The following is a 13,449-nucleotide window of genomic DNA, read 5'->3' as shown; positions in this document are numbered from 1 at the left end:
TTTTTTTTTTAAATTGATACATTTTTAGAAGCAACCAATGAAAGCAAAAAAAACCCCTTTGTTTTAAAATATTAGAATGACATACTGACCTGATTAAATAATTGTTTGAAGTATATATTGAAGTATAATAATTGTTAAAATGTGAAATTTATTGCTAAATACCTAGTCTCTCTCTTCTCTGGTTTATAGACAGACCTGCTTAAAGAAGGACACGTCCCCGTTCCATATCCAAGCAACTACCGTAATTTATGGGATGATGTGACTGTAAAGATGCCTTGTTCAGAAGATAACCTGTTTCCGGTGGAGAATGAGGCAATGTCTTTTTTTAGATTAATCGTGCCATTCAGAAAATGGTTTAAATTATATAGACTTTGCACTATTTATGAAAGTGCTGTTTTACTGAATAACTAATACTGTTTATTAACCTTAATGTGAAGTGATTGTTTGACATAATTACATCATACACTACTGTTATAGATAATTGAATTGAAAGTTCAAAAGAACAGCATTTATTTGGAATAGAAATCTTTTGTGTCATTATGAATGTATTCATTGTCACTTTTGATCAATTTAATGAATCCTTGCTGGATAAAATAAATATATATTTTTTTAATTCTTACTGACCCCTAACCTTTGAGCAGTATAATGTATATTGTGTATATGATGTGTATGTCTTTTTTTTTTTTTTTCAGGAAGGAAGTGTACTGCAAAGTCGATGGAAGTTGATTCGCTCTGCTTTGGGAAGAGAATTTAAACGTTCACATGACATTAGGGTAGGTTTTAGTTTATCTCTTGAAAACTTAATGAAATTAACTGTCAAATGGCAACACGTGTAGGTATAATGCCTAAACGTAAGAGTTTTGCTAAATAAGTAAGTGAATCCCACCAGAGGGTGGCAGAATTGCTCCAAGATGTAAAGCATTCTTGTTTTTTGCTTTTCTTGGCTCTAGTTGTCTTATAAATGTTATAGTTTGACCAAAATTGTAGTATTAACTTATTTTAATGTGGTTCAGTGGTATATATATATATTTTAGATATGTAAAGTTTAAAAAAATTTGAGGTTTGAATTTCAGTGGTTTATATCTAAAAATCACTCATAATCTTACAGGATGCAATATTGAGTTACAACACAGTGCATGCTAAAAGATGGGACTTCACAGCTTTGAACCTTCTCTGTGAAAAGGTAAGGAATACATTTGTTTTGCCTTTTTTGTGCGTGCGTGCGTGTGTGTGTGTGTGTAAAATAGAGATGATGAAAAAATTAGTGTCCATTTATCCATTGGATTTGTGCCGAAGTTTCATCATGTAATAATGTACGAAGCATTTGACTTGCCCCATCTGGATCAGTTCAAAGCATCCCAAATAATGTGCATGCAGATGGTTGATTTGCATTTGATAGTGTCATTAGTGGAAATTAAATCAGAAAATAATAAATTAAATCTACTACTTGCACAAACCACTAATGAGTTTAAACAAACTGTACATGCACAAATAATGAGTAATTCAGTTTTACATTATGCTTGTACAGTAAAACACAATTCAATGATAAAGGCAGATTAATTGGGTAATCTGCCAGTGCTAGAAAAAAAACACACACTTAAAGTATATGTCAAGTGGCCCCAGTTGGTTACATTTCATTTCGTGATGCATTTTTGACGATCTATACCATAACCGCAGCTGCCATAATAGGAAAGTTCTAATGTTGTGGCATTACTGAAGTGAGCATCCTAAAGTCTGCTTTCTTGTGGTGTGTCACAGTTAGGATCAGAAGGCCCCATGATACTGAAAATGTTCCATCATTGTTTAGTCTGACTGGTTTGAATTTACTGGCACACTAAAGGCATTACGCTCCTCAGTCAAAGAGAAGAAGCAGGTTAGCCTCCAAGTGGATCCGCACCAAGCGGTCCGCGTCTGCCACTTCTGCTACCTCGTCCCCGAGGGTCTCTTTGCATCCAGCAGTAGTCAATTAAGACAGAGGTGGGCACTCAGCATAACGAGCAGCAGCTGGCAGAGGAAGGCCAGGGAGATGAGGGTCCTGTTTACTGCAAATAAACACACTCAACAGATGGACCACGGTCTTCCACATACATAGCCAGAAGCTGGTCTTGATGGTGGCTCTAATAGGGAGATGACATAAGAACGCTTGGGGTTGAGTACTCTTATTCCACAAAGAGCTTGACTTAAACTGGGGCCCTTTGGCTGTTTTCTGCCACATTACTTGTTCTTTGCGGTCTTGGCTAACTTGGTACATCAGTTTGCAAAATTTTTTTGAACTGTGTAGGTACAGAAGAACAATTCTACATCAGTTTTTGTTTTTGCTTAACTAATGGAAAAAATGGAAAACCAGCCCACAGAGGTTTAAGACCTATTCAAATAGTATATGTAATATTACTAATAAAACTATTTTTCATTTAAAATACCAACAGAAAGCTGCTTGCGCGGATTTCTGTGGGTCTTGAAAAGTCTTAATTCTCCCTTACACAAATAAAGTTCTTAAATTAGAGCAGAAAGTTCATAAAATCATGACATTAAAGGTTGCATGCTTTGCAAAAATTGAATATATTCCTCAGTATTTTTGTTCTGTTTTCCAATACAAATATGTAAACATCTTTAAATCAAGATGGATTTTCTTGAGATGCAAATGAAAAATGAAGTCTTGAAAAATTGAAGTCTTGTCTTCTGTGAAATGGATCAAAATGACACGAGTTTATGCTTAAAACAAGAGCAAATATCGTCAATGAGTTATGAATACTTCCCTTTGAATTAAGTTGATTTTTCTGAGCCCATTGGCAGATGCAGTATTTTGTTCTTGTTTTAATCATAAACTCACTTCATTTTAATCTGTTTCACAGAAAACATTTTGTCATTTTGTATCTCTAGTAAATGCATCTAAGATTCAAAGGCCCACTGAAGTGCCTGGAAACGCGCAACATTATTCAACGTGTTGGCGTAATTTCCACTTAAACAGTGCGGAACATAACAAGCAACTCATCCTCTTTTTTAAAATAGCCAATATCATTTAGTTTATATCACAGCTCGGCCAGAGCCGTTGAGCACGGTAAAGCCGCAGTTTCCTCCTAATCTCTAACCCTTTCTCCTCCTAATCTCCTCCATATTCCTAAATACAGCTTTCTGTGCAGAATTCAAATGGTCAGATACGTTTTCTGGTATATGATCCGCTCTGTGCTATAGTTTCTCTGGACTGCTGCGGCGGTTCGCGTGACATTAATGTGAGACCAGACTTCATTTGCCCCAATGGAAAGCATATTTACACTCTGAATCGTTCCCTATCCCCTATAGTGCATTATATGCCATTCACCATGTAGAAAATAGTAAATGTGTGAACAAGTGACAGATTTTAGCCGCAGCATCAGCGTCCATTTATGATGTAGGAGGTGGGCACTTTAGATTCTAGAGAGCATTTGATTGGACATAAAATCTGATGAGAAGCTAAAGTGCAGAGTGATATCATCAAAATCATTGATCCATATTGGTGGAAGTGAGAGACTGTAAGTTTTAAATCCTTATATCTTCTAAATGCAAATTTTGACATTGTATTGGAGCACACTAGTTTATAGATACCAGTAAGGCTAACATATCCATACTAAAAGGCAAAGAACTTTTGATTTCATGGGGACATTAACAATATTCAGACATTTGCACTGGAAAACAAGAATTAGGAACAACATCACTTTTTTTGCTGTGTGATTAGAAAGGTACAGTAAAAGTTATTTCCAAATAATTCTAGTGGTTGGGAGTTTTTTTTTTTAATATAAATTAATGGATATCTGTTGGAAGTTGTATTTTTAAACTCAGAAGTGTTGTTAAAACAACTCATTGTGTTTCTCTCTAGACATTTGCATATAGAGAACATATTGACGTATTGCTTTCCCTTCAATTTATTCCTTATGTTTTCTTTACTAGGTCTTAAAAAGATCTTAAAGTTTTACATTTATCCTCATAAAACCTGCAGAAACCCTGTGCTTGGTTTGCGAGTGACGTTCTGCGTAAGCTATGCTTCATATATATTTTTATATGTATTGAACCATAGACAAAGGAACTATTTGACCGTGATATTTCACTAATGTGACCGCACCTTCATTTCTGATACTGGTGATTGCCGGCCCGATTCAATCACTGGGTGTAACTTTAGTAAGTGGAGCAAAATTATCAGACCGTGTCCTGACAATACCTGTTGCCCATCAGGCACCAGTTTCATTCTGCTATATTATTGTTACATGACTGAGGATGAGGATGTTTTTGAAGCAATGGATCTTTTAGCAGATACTTCTATGTAGATAACTTACCAGACACTTTCTTATCCAACATGACAACACTTTTCATACATGTACAATTGCTGGTTTGATAATGGAAATATTTTTTTCTTTCCATAGTTTAAACCCACAGTCAAGCACATCTTTAACCACTTTAGTTATGTGTGTGTGCAGTCTTTCTCCATGGTGCTCTACTATATGGCAGACATTGTTTAATAGTCAAAAGCCATTTCTTTATTACAGTAGTATTCTTATAGTTATGGCTTCATTCAAGATGTCAGAATGTCCCCTCCATGCTTAAGATGATTTGATAGAATAATCTCAGACCTGTGTAAATCAATAGCTGTCGGTGACTTTTATGGCTGAATCAAATTTAATTAACCAGAGCCATTAAATCTATAAGAGAGCCAATCAAAGCCATTAGCAAAGTGCACCGCGTTCTAATGAAGCATGCTTGAGTGGACCGGCTCCTTAAACTGTCCACTTAAGAGCTTGAGCTGTGCCTTTGCTCTTTGGCTCTTGCACGTCAGTGTTTTTCCTTCTCTCTGTTTTTGCCATAATACTCTTTTCGGTGAGCAAGCATCACCCCTTTAGGGCCGTCCACACTAATGAGGTGCATAAATGTGAGAACAATCGCTCTCGTTATCTATACATTTTGATGTAAATATGAATTAATGTAGTGTCGTTCTCACCGCTTGCAGCTGTTGTTAAGTATGCTGGTGCCCATACATGCACACTTTCCCCTGTGTAATGGTTATTTATGGATTTGTACTAGTGTGCATTCTCTAAATTGTCTGGGGTATTGTTGAATATCATGCATTTATATACAGTATATCATTGCAGTTTAATTAAAAGCATAAATATTTATTTAAATACTTTCTTACAGTTGTGTGCCAGCTGTCTTATTTCCATGCATCAACAGAGGGCACTGGTATGTCAGCCTGGAGAGCTGGCAATTGATTTTCAATTTAAGAGATTAAATGAAACATCACTGAACAGCGGTCAGTTAATAACTGTAAGAGAGTTCTGAATTGTGCATGTCAAATGTGTGCTTGTGCTAGACTGTCAATTAATATATTTTTGCAGCAGAATATACCGCAACAAGACCATATCAGAGTATAAAGGCATCTTTACGCAATGCTGCATACAGGCCGTACTGAAAATATGGCATCTCCCTGCTTTGGTTCAGTGTAATGGAGCAGTAGCGCAGGCCTTTTCATTGTATTTTGTAATTTTTAAATATAGAATATAATTTTTAGTCATAATGTCATTTTATAATTGCATGTTTCAAATATGAAATAAGGAATATATAAACATTAGATGTATTAAATGCATCTTTTAAATGCACCAAGATTCATCCAGGGTTCCCACGGTCGTGGAAACCTTGGAAAAATCAAATTAAGTTATGGAAGGTTCTGTAGTGAATTTACATTACTCAAGTGATTTCTTGTTATACATTGGCTACAGTATTGCACTTTGTGAGTGCTTTAGCAAAGCTTGCTGCCAAGCATGATGTCATCAGTGTGTTTTTGAGGGTAACTGCCTTTGTGACTCACTCCGAGACAAATGTTCCTGTTGGACGGAAAGTGGTCGTCTTCATTTGGACTGAACTATCGGTCCATCTGAACAAATTTTTAGATTGGTGTTTGTCTTATTGGAGTCTCATGTAATGATGGGTATGATCATTTAAATATTTGAATTCACTTCCCCTGAATCTGGTTAGGGGTTTGGTGGCTGAGATGTGAAGTTGACAAGCAATTTGTGGTGAAACAAAGATGTTAAAGCAGTATTCTGCACGAGTATCAAATATAAATCTCATTATTTCACAATTTCAATTAAAGCTCAAGAACAACAGAATAATTTACAGTATTGTATACACCACATCGTCCCTACAAGATATGCAAGTAAAAAGCCTTTCTGGTGTCTTAAAATTGGGCAGGACTCCAATAATTGTCACAAACTTGAGCAGCTTCCTGGTTTTTGATTGACAACAGAGGTGTAATGGCTATGGAAAGCAGCAAAATACAAATTAGGAACTGTCTTGTCATAAATTGTAGTTGAGCCTCATCCCTACCCTGAAATGAAAGTGTCAGAGCAGTGGGCTCTGATAAATTCACTCTACTGGCTCAGTGCACAGAACTCCACTTCAAGCCTATAGCCCTCCGCAAATGCCTTCGCCTACACAACCATCTTATTTCAGTGTCTCAGAACTGTGGGATTCCCTGCAGCCATCACACAGTGTGTTTGTGTAAGCATACTGACCTGCAGAACAATGCTTATTATGGAAATCATGCTATGAATGAAACTGGTTGATTTTCAAGTGAGAAATTCTGGTTGGTTTACATATGATATTAATCACCCTATTCTTTTATTTTATTTTATAGTTTTTTGGACGTTTGAGATGGTTCACCCACACTCACACAATGAAAATCAAATATGTTGTTGTGTACCTCATCGACTCTCATTTGTATGCACAAAAACAGTTTAAATATTCTCGAAAATATATGATTTTGTTTTCTGGAGGAAAAAGAAAGAAAGTAAGTAAGTCATTCAGTTTTGGAGCAACATGAGAGGCGAGTAAATTAAAAATTTTGTGTGAACTATCCCATTAATGCCAAGACAACTCTGTGTAAAATACCAAACATAATGTCATGTACGCATAATGTAACCTCACCAAGAAAAATCTATTTATTCTCCTTTTATACACTCACAAATCAAAAAAATAAATAAAATAATTCTTCGTCCACCCTAAGAATTTTTATTGGTTGTATTTTGATGGAGATTGTAGTATGTTATATAACTGGTTCTGGTTGGGCCGAGGATAAGGGGAATGAAGGAGTTCATTTGATTTAGTGAGGTCTAACTCCTGCAACCTCAGCTCAGGCCCATCCGGCCTGTCAGCTCTCCTCACTTATTAGACCCAGAGGAGCATTTTACGATGTCAAGCAGGTCATTACTTATGACAGCATTTAGTCAGGCCTCCTTTGCGGGCGTATAAATGCTCCTTGGTTAAATTGTCAGACAAGGTTTCCCGTCCAGAAGAGCCCGCGCCTCTCCTTCCTCAACCCATTTGCATCTGTTCCAGGAATCCCATTTAATCAGCTGAGCACACCCAGTAACCTTGATGAAATGGGGCCCATGACTGAGCGTGCTGCCAATCGCAGCCAATATATTTATAAATAAGTGTGTTGTAAATCTGTGTGATGATAAAACAGTAGCGTATTTATTTTTGCTGAAATCATAAAAGGTTGCTGAGCTAGCGTGTGCTGTTTTGACACCCTTAGCTTCAGAATGAATATCACGAAGCGGTACTGTTTGTCTGATCAGATCTACGGTGGCGTTGGTTAGCCGTATTTTAGCCAAGATGAAAAGTGCAGTGAGGGCTTTGTCTTTATTTCCACCTCAGTGAAGTCATACACCAGTGGGAGCTCTGCAAAATTACGTTTTTGTAACCTCTGTGCTGTAGATCAAGCTTTGTTACTACCTCTGCGGATATGAGTGAGATTTTTTTTTTTTTCTTGCACTGACTACACTGACAAACCAAGGGATTTTATTTATTAAACTCCCTGAATCCAGCTGTTTTGATGCTCCAGGCAATAGAGAGATACAGTGATTGCTTGGATTGCCCATCGAAACTCCACTAATAAGGTTAATATTACATTTATTGTGTTTATTTAGTGCACCTCAGGCTCTGTGTTTTATTTGCAAAAGTTGAAGCAAGGTTTTTTTTTTTTCCCCAGCAGCCCAGAATGCAAACAATTTTTGTTCACCTATTGATGTCATTCTGACACCATGGTGTCCTATCCTTTCTTTTTTTTTTCTGACACCTGAATAATACTGTCTATGACAAGTCGACAGCTGGGTTCAAGTGTCTTATTCAACAATATGGCTCTTTTTTCTGACAGTTGTTTCCCATTAAATGTTGTTTTAGCCCCAGGAGCAGAGAAAAGGCTTCATTATTTATTCTATTTTGTACCAGACAGTTGACATTTTGATTTTTTTTTCCGTTTTTTTTCTTTATTAGTTTGAGGACATAACATGGTAATGTTGTCAATCTTTAATTGGTAATAGTCAATGGTATGATTTGTTCTCTAAGCAAGAGGTATCACTGCAATGAAGGCATTCATAAGATTGTGTTTAGTCACAACAATTGAATAGACAAATATACACTACCGTTCAAAAGTTTCAGCAATGTTTTTTAATAGAAATTAATACTTTTATTTAACAAAGATGCATTAAATTTATCAGAAGTGACAGCAGCGAGTTTAACGTTGTTACAAAAGACTTCTATTTTATTTTATTTTTTTAACCTTTTATTCATCAAAGAATAAAATAAAATGCATTTTAGTTTCCACAAAATAAAGCTGTTGTTTTCAACATTGATGTGAATTGAATGATCAACAATTGAAATGATTCTTGATCACCTATTCAGCATATTAGATTGATTTCTGAAGGATCATGTGGAGTAAAGACTGCTGAAAATTCAGCTTTGCCATGACAGGAATAAATTACATTTTAGAATCTATAAAAAAAAAAAACATATTTTAAATTTAAATAAATTTCACAATATTACAGCTTTTACTTTATCTTCAATGGGATAAATGCATCCTTGGTGTACATTTAGAGTATGAACAGACCTGTTTCTTCATTTGTTTTTGTTTTTTTATCCAGTGAATGACCTCTATCAGCTGCAGCTATGAAACACATTTAATCTCTCTCTTGCAGGGTATGGAAAGTTATGAAGTAAAGCATCTCTTAAACGTCACATTGCCAAAGATGGTGAAACTGGTTTTGGATACCCCCAAGATTTGCACCCAGGTAAGGCACACAAAGTCATATGGTGTCCTTCACATTGGCTGGGACAGACACTCAGGTTTTGGGGCAGAAATAGATCAGTAGTGATAATCATGTCTGGCTGGTAAAGGTCAATGGGCCCAGCGTGCTGCAGTGTAAAACCAGTGGCTAGTGAAGGACACTTCCACATGAGCACAACAGCCTCATTAGGAGCTGCACGAAAAGAAGCCACTATTAGACATCCGTCAGCCTAATTTCTGACACCAGAACAACACTGTTAGGGGAGATTTTCTTAAATGCGTCCTAATTTATTTATTCTTTATTTGTAAGATTCCAAAGTACAATTTAGAAACACTGTTTAATAGAGTGACAGGTTGCATATTAAGCTAGAATTGATGAAAGTATTTTTAACATTGAAAAAAAAAAAAACACTTCAATACACACTAATAAATTTAGGCAAGTCAAGTCTGTTTCCCCTTCAACAAGCTAGTTCTTACTCAGCCAATGAAATAGTGTTTATCCGGCATTTGCATTTAAGAATTAAAGGATTTTTCCCTTAAAAAGGAACACATCTCCTTGCTCAGCTGCTCTCTTTTATTTATGTACATTTTATTAATGTTTGCATTGATTAGTCATCTATACTGCCCTTAAGTGTCTTTAAGACCAATCAGCAGAGATGGATGACGCTCTGTGTAAATGCTGCTGGCTGCTGGTGGGATACAGCAGGGCACCTTAATTACTCCTGGCCATTTGCTTAATGTAATTCTGTCTCCCTGTTTGGTCAATTGCTAAACTAATTATCTTTGCCTCTCTCTCCTCTTCCACAGCCAATCCCGCTGCTTAAGACGAGGATGAATCAGTCCTTGACCATGTCACAGGAACAAATTGCCTGCCTTCTTGCCAATGCCTTCTTCTGTACATTTCCCAGACGTAACTCACGCAAGTCCGAGTATGGCAACTACCCCGAGATCAATTTTTACAGGTACTGCCTCCTCTTCAGTGGCTTCACTCTGGAGACCTGGCTGTTACATATTTTGCAGGTCTAGTTATTGATTGTCTGAGGTTTTAGATTTCCATCCAAATTAGGGTTTATATGTAGGCTGTGAGGTAAGTCACGACATGATTTAATTTTGCTTCCCGTTATCTAGTAGTCTGTTTCTATTACATTTACAATGGATTTTTTTTTTTCTGGGCCTGTTAATGTGGCATGTATAGGCCTCACGTTTCAAATTTAGTGAAGGCTCCACTTTATCAAAATTACACTCCTACACATTCACAAATCCACTCTGTTTTTCATTTACAATGAATATTTGCACTGTTCTGACTTTTCCATCATTAAATCCAAATTTCCATCATCATTGATCCTTCAGACTGCAATTTTTGGTTGCAGTGTATTGTAAATTCAGTCTTTGCCATATTAACTATTTTAGAGTTTCAGGACGTCCGCGATGTTGTTAGAAAATAAGACTTATTTTAATGATCTTGGTTGACTTTACAACTCCTCATTCACTGTTGTTTGGTTTGATACATTTTGCCTCAGTGTTTTACAGCGTGAAGAGAGAATAACATGTAGGAGTTTCTCTCCCCTCTTAAAATGCAGCTCTACAACAAAGCCACTCATGTGGTACAGTACTTAAATCAAGTCTTTACAGGCTGATTAAAACAAATGAATGAGATACTAGAGAGACTGATGTGAAATGCGTGGCCATCCATCTCTCGTCTGTCATCGTGTTTACTCGGATGTCTTCCTCTGTTGAGCAGGATCCCCCTGTATCTGTAGCCAGTGCTCATCTCACTGCATGGGGATGTTGTTTGTATTCAACAACAGTATATCGAAGTGTGACAGCGGGGGTAGGATGTGTCTTAAACTAGGTATCTGTGCTGCCATATGGCCAGTCCTATAGTTTATTTTTTATTTATTTTTTGTCATATGGCCAGATATTCTGAAGGGCTCATCATACAGCTCCCTGTCACAGAGATTCAAATGATAAAGTTGATATTAATTTATGCATCAGGTAGAATGAGTTTTGTATTTTTTAAAAACTACAGTACACACACAAATGTTTTATATTACATTTCTACACAGTTGTAACTGTAGGTAAAGTGTGCCAGTATCCCTTCAAATGCTAAAAATTACTAAATGTAATATAAATATTCTGAATATTAAACCTTGTCCTGGCCTGTATGCAAATGTAAATGAAAATTATGACTTATCTGGTCGAGTTGTCTGACTGAAGCACTTTTACTAAGCATTCAGGAAAAGTGACAACTAAAAGTAAGATAATTGTAGATAGAGTTATACTACTGTGGTGCTGTGCTTTGAGTTTTGAGTGGTACTCTCTGTTTGTTCCACCAATGGAAGATGGGAAAATTGTTCAGGAGACCTGTTTGAAACTATTTATTTTAATTTGATGATGGTAGTGGTGCAGAAATGAGACACTTCCTCTTTAATATGGCTAAAATGCCTTCTTTTAAAAAATTGCAGTCAAATATTGTCTCAGCTGTAATGAAGTTGTTTTCATGCAAGTCAGAGTAACAAAACCATCCTTTAAAAGCTCTAAAACATCAGTGGTTCATAGTGGCAAAGAACGCAGCCCTGAGTTTTACTCTGTCATGCTGAGATGGCTATTGATTCCCCAGGCACTTTAAGTACTTATACAACCTCCTAGACATACAGAGGATCTAAATATAATATATTTGGCTGACATTTCCATCCATTGCCTTGTTTCTACCTTTATTTTCCCTGCTGGACATACTCAAAGTGCTCTAGATAATGAAGGTCTGAGCGATATCAGCATTAAATCTAATTGGTCATTCAGGTGAACACAGTGATACACCCTGTGTACCAGCATTCTATACTTAAAATCAAGTTAGTGTATGTTGCCATGCTTCTTTGTTTTTGTTTTTTTAGCATTATATTATTTAGGACAATGTGGGCCGTGGCTACAGCGTGCCGCAGAAAACAAGTTTCAGCAAGACCGCAGAGTATCCAGACGTGCGGATCGTTACGGTGCGGCCCACTTTAATTGAGTGACTGTCCATCAGTTTACTCATTGGCTTGAGCACTGCCGCTATCAAGCACCAGGCAATTTAGAGATTGCTTGTTTGGCAGAGCTGTCAAAGTCTGCCCTCTGGGAAATGACATATAGGCAGGGTGAAGATATATTTACTTTAGTTTCAAAATGTGCACATCAAAGCAAGCTTTCCTACGCTGCGGTACACCTGCAAAACTATGAATACAGATCCACCAATGAGATCTCAGCAACTGACGTGGTTTCTTGAAAGATTCAGGTTAATTATAGCCTGCTTAGGAGCTGCTAAATTGACTTCTATTGCCATTTTTGTTAACTTCAGTTATGTCAGAATTGCATTGTGTTGTACATCAACTGCATTCATAGAATTATATTTAGGGGTGAATAGGATAAGCTGTGTCAGGTTTTACTTAACTCTGCTTTTGTAAAGAAGAAAGCAGTTTTAACTCTGCATGTGTGCTATCACCAACTCAACTATTTATTTGACTTAAAATAGATAACTTTGTGGCTGTAAATCCTTGGTCATAAGTTTCAGGTCAATAAGATATTTTAGTTTTTGAAATAATTTTTTTTTTTTTTTTTTTTTTTTTTAACCTTTATTTAACCAGGAAGTCCCTTGAGATAGAATCTCTTTTCCGAGGGAGACCTGGCCAAGACGGCACACCAGTTACAATTTAAATACAAATACAACATAGTCAAAACAAGCATCACATAAAAAGGAACAGGTCACATATGGCAGTTACATTTTTGAGTTATATGGCATTTTAACATGATCTTGAATTCGTTTAATGGGACTAAATCATTTAGATGTGGCAAGTTTTGCAGATGCTGTTCTTTTGTAATTTCTATTTATAAAAAAAATTACTTCTTCCACAAAGAATTTGGGAGCAGAACTGTTTTCAACATTGATAATAAGAAGAAATGTCAGCATTTCACCAAATCAGCATATTACGATGATTAATAAAAAAAGAGAAGAAAAAAAAGGCTATTCTTTAGCCAAATAATCATGGGTTTTATACATTTGCAATTCACCAACATGTTTGTAGATTTTTAGACCTGGACACTTTTGTCTGCCATGCACTGTTCCCTTGTGTATTTCTTATTCACAGGAATCAACATTGTGTACCCACCGACACATTTTACCCTACCCACCCCCCCCCCCCCCCCCCCATTTGTCCATTTTGGCCCCAGAAATTTCCAGCTTGTCATGTTATTGAAATCAGGTGTATAAAATCCTTTAATAAGTGGTTGTCCTGTTGAATCAAATCATATTTTCACATATATGTTTCTCACATTAAAGGTCAACAATCAGTTTAACTAAAAAAGCAGCTATTTTCAGTCAACAACAG

The 13,449-nt window shown here is 36.5% G+C and overlaps 1 protein-coding gene across 1 annotated transcript in view; it reads left to right on the top strand.

Moving 5' to 3' along the window:
• Positions 1 to 13,449, top strand: part of parga (poly (ADP-ribose) glycohydrolase a) — a 29,917-nt gene that overhangs the window by 3,327 nt on the left and 13,141 nt on the right. The window contains exons 5-9 of the mRNA XM_079855076.1: positions 190 to 312; positions 693 to 773; positions 1,109 to 1,183; positions 9,000 to 9,092; positions 9,896 to 10,050. Of these exons, the coding sequence (XP_079711202.1) occupies positions 190 to 312; positions 693 to 773; positions 1,109 to 1,183; positions 9,000 to 9,092; positions 9,896 to 10,050 (527 nt within the window). The remainder of the gene's footprint in view (positions 1 to 189; positions 313 to 692; positions 774 to 1,108; positions 1,184 to 8,999; positions 9,093 to 9,895; positions 10,051 to 13,449) is intronic.

The sequence above is a fragment of the Squalius cephalus genome (genome assembly GCF_949319135.1).
Source record: "Squalius cephalus genome assembly, chromosome: 21".
Classification (NCBI taxonomy): Eukaryota; Metazoa; Chordata; class Actinopteri; order Cypriniformes; family Leuciscidae; genus Squalius; species Squalius cephalus.
The sequence above is the reverse complement of the archived record's forward strand: the minus strand, read 5'-3'. Positions and strand labels throughout refer to the sequence as shown.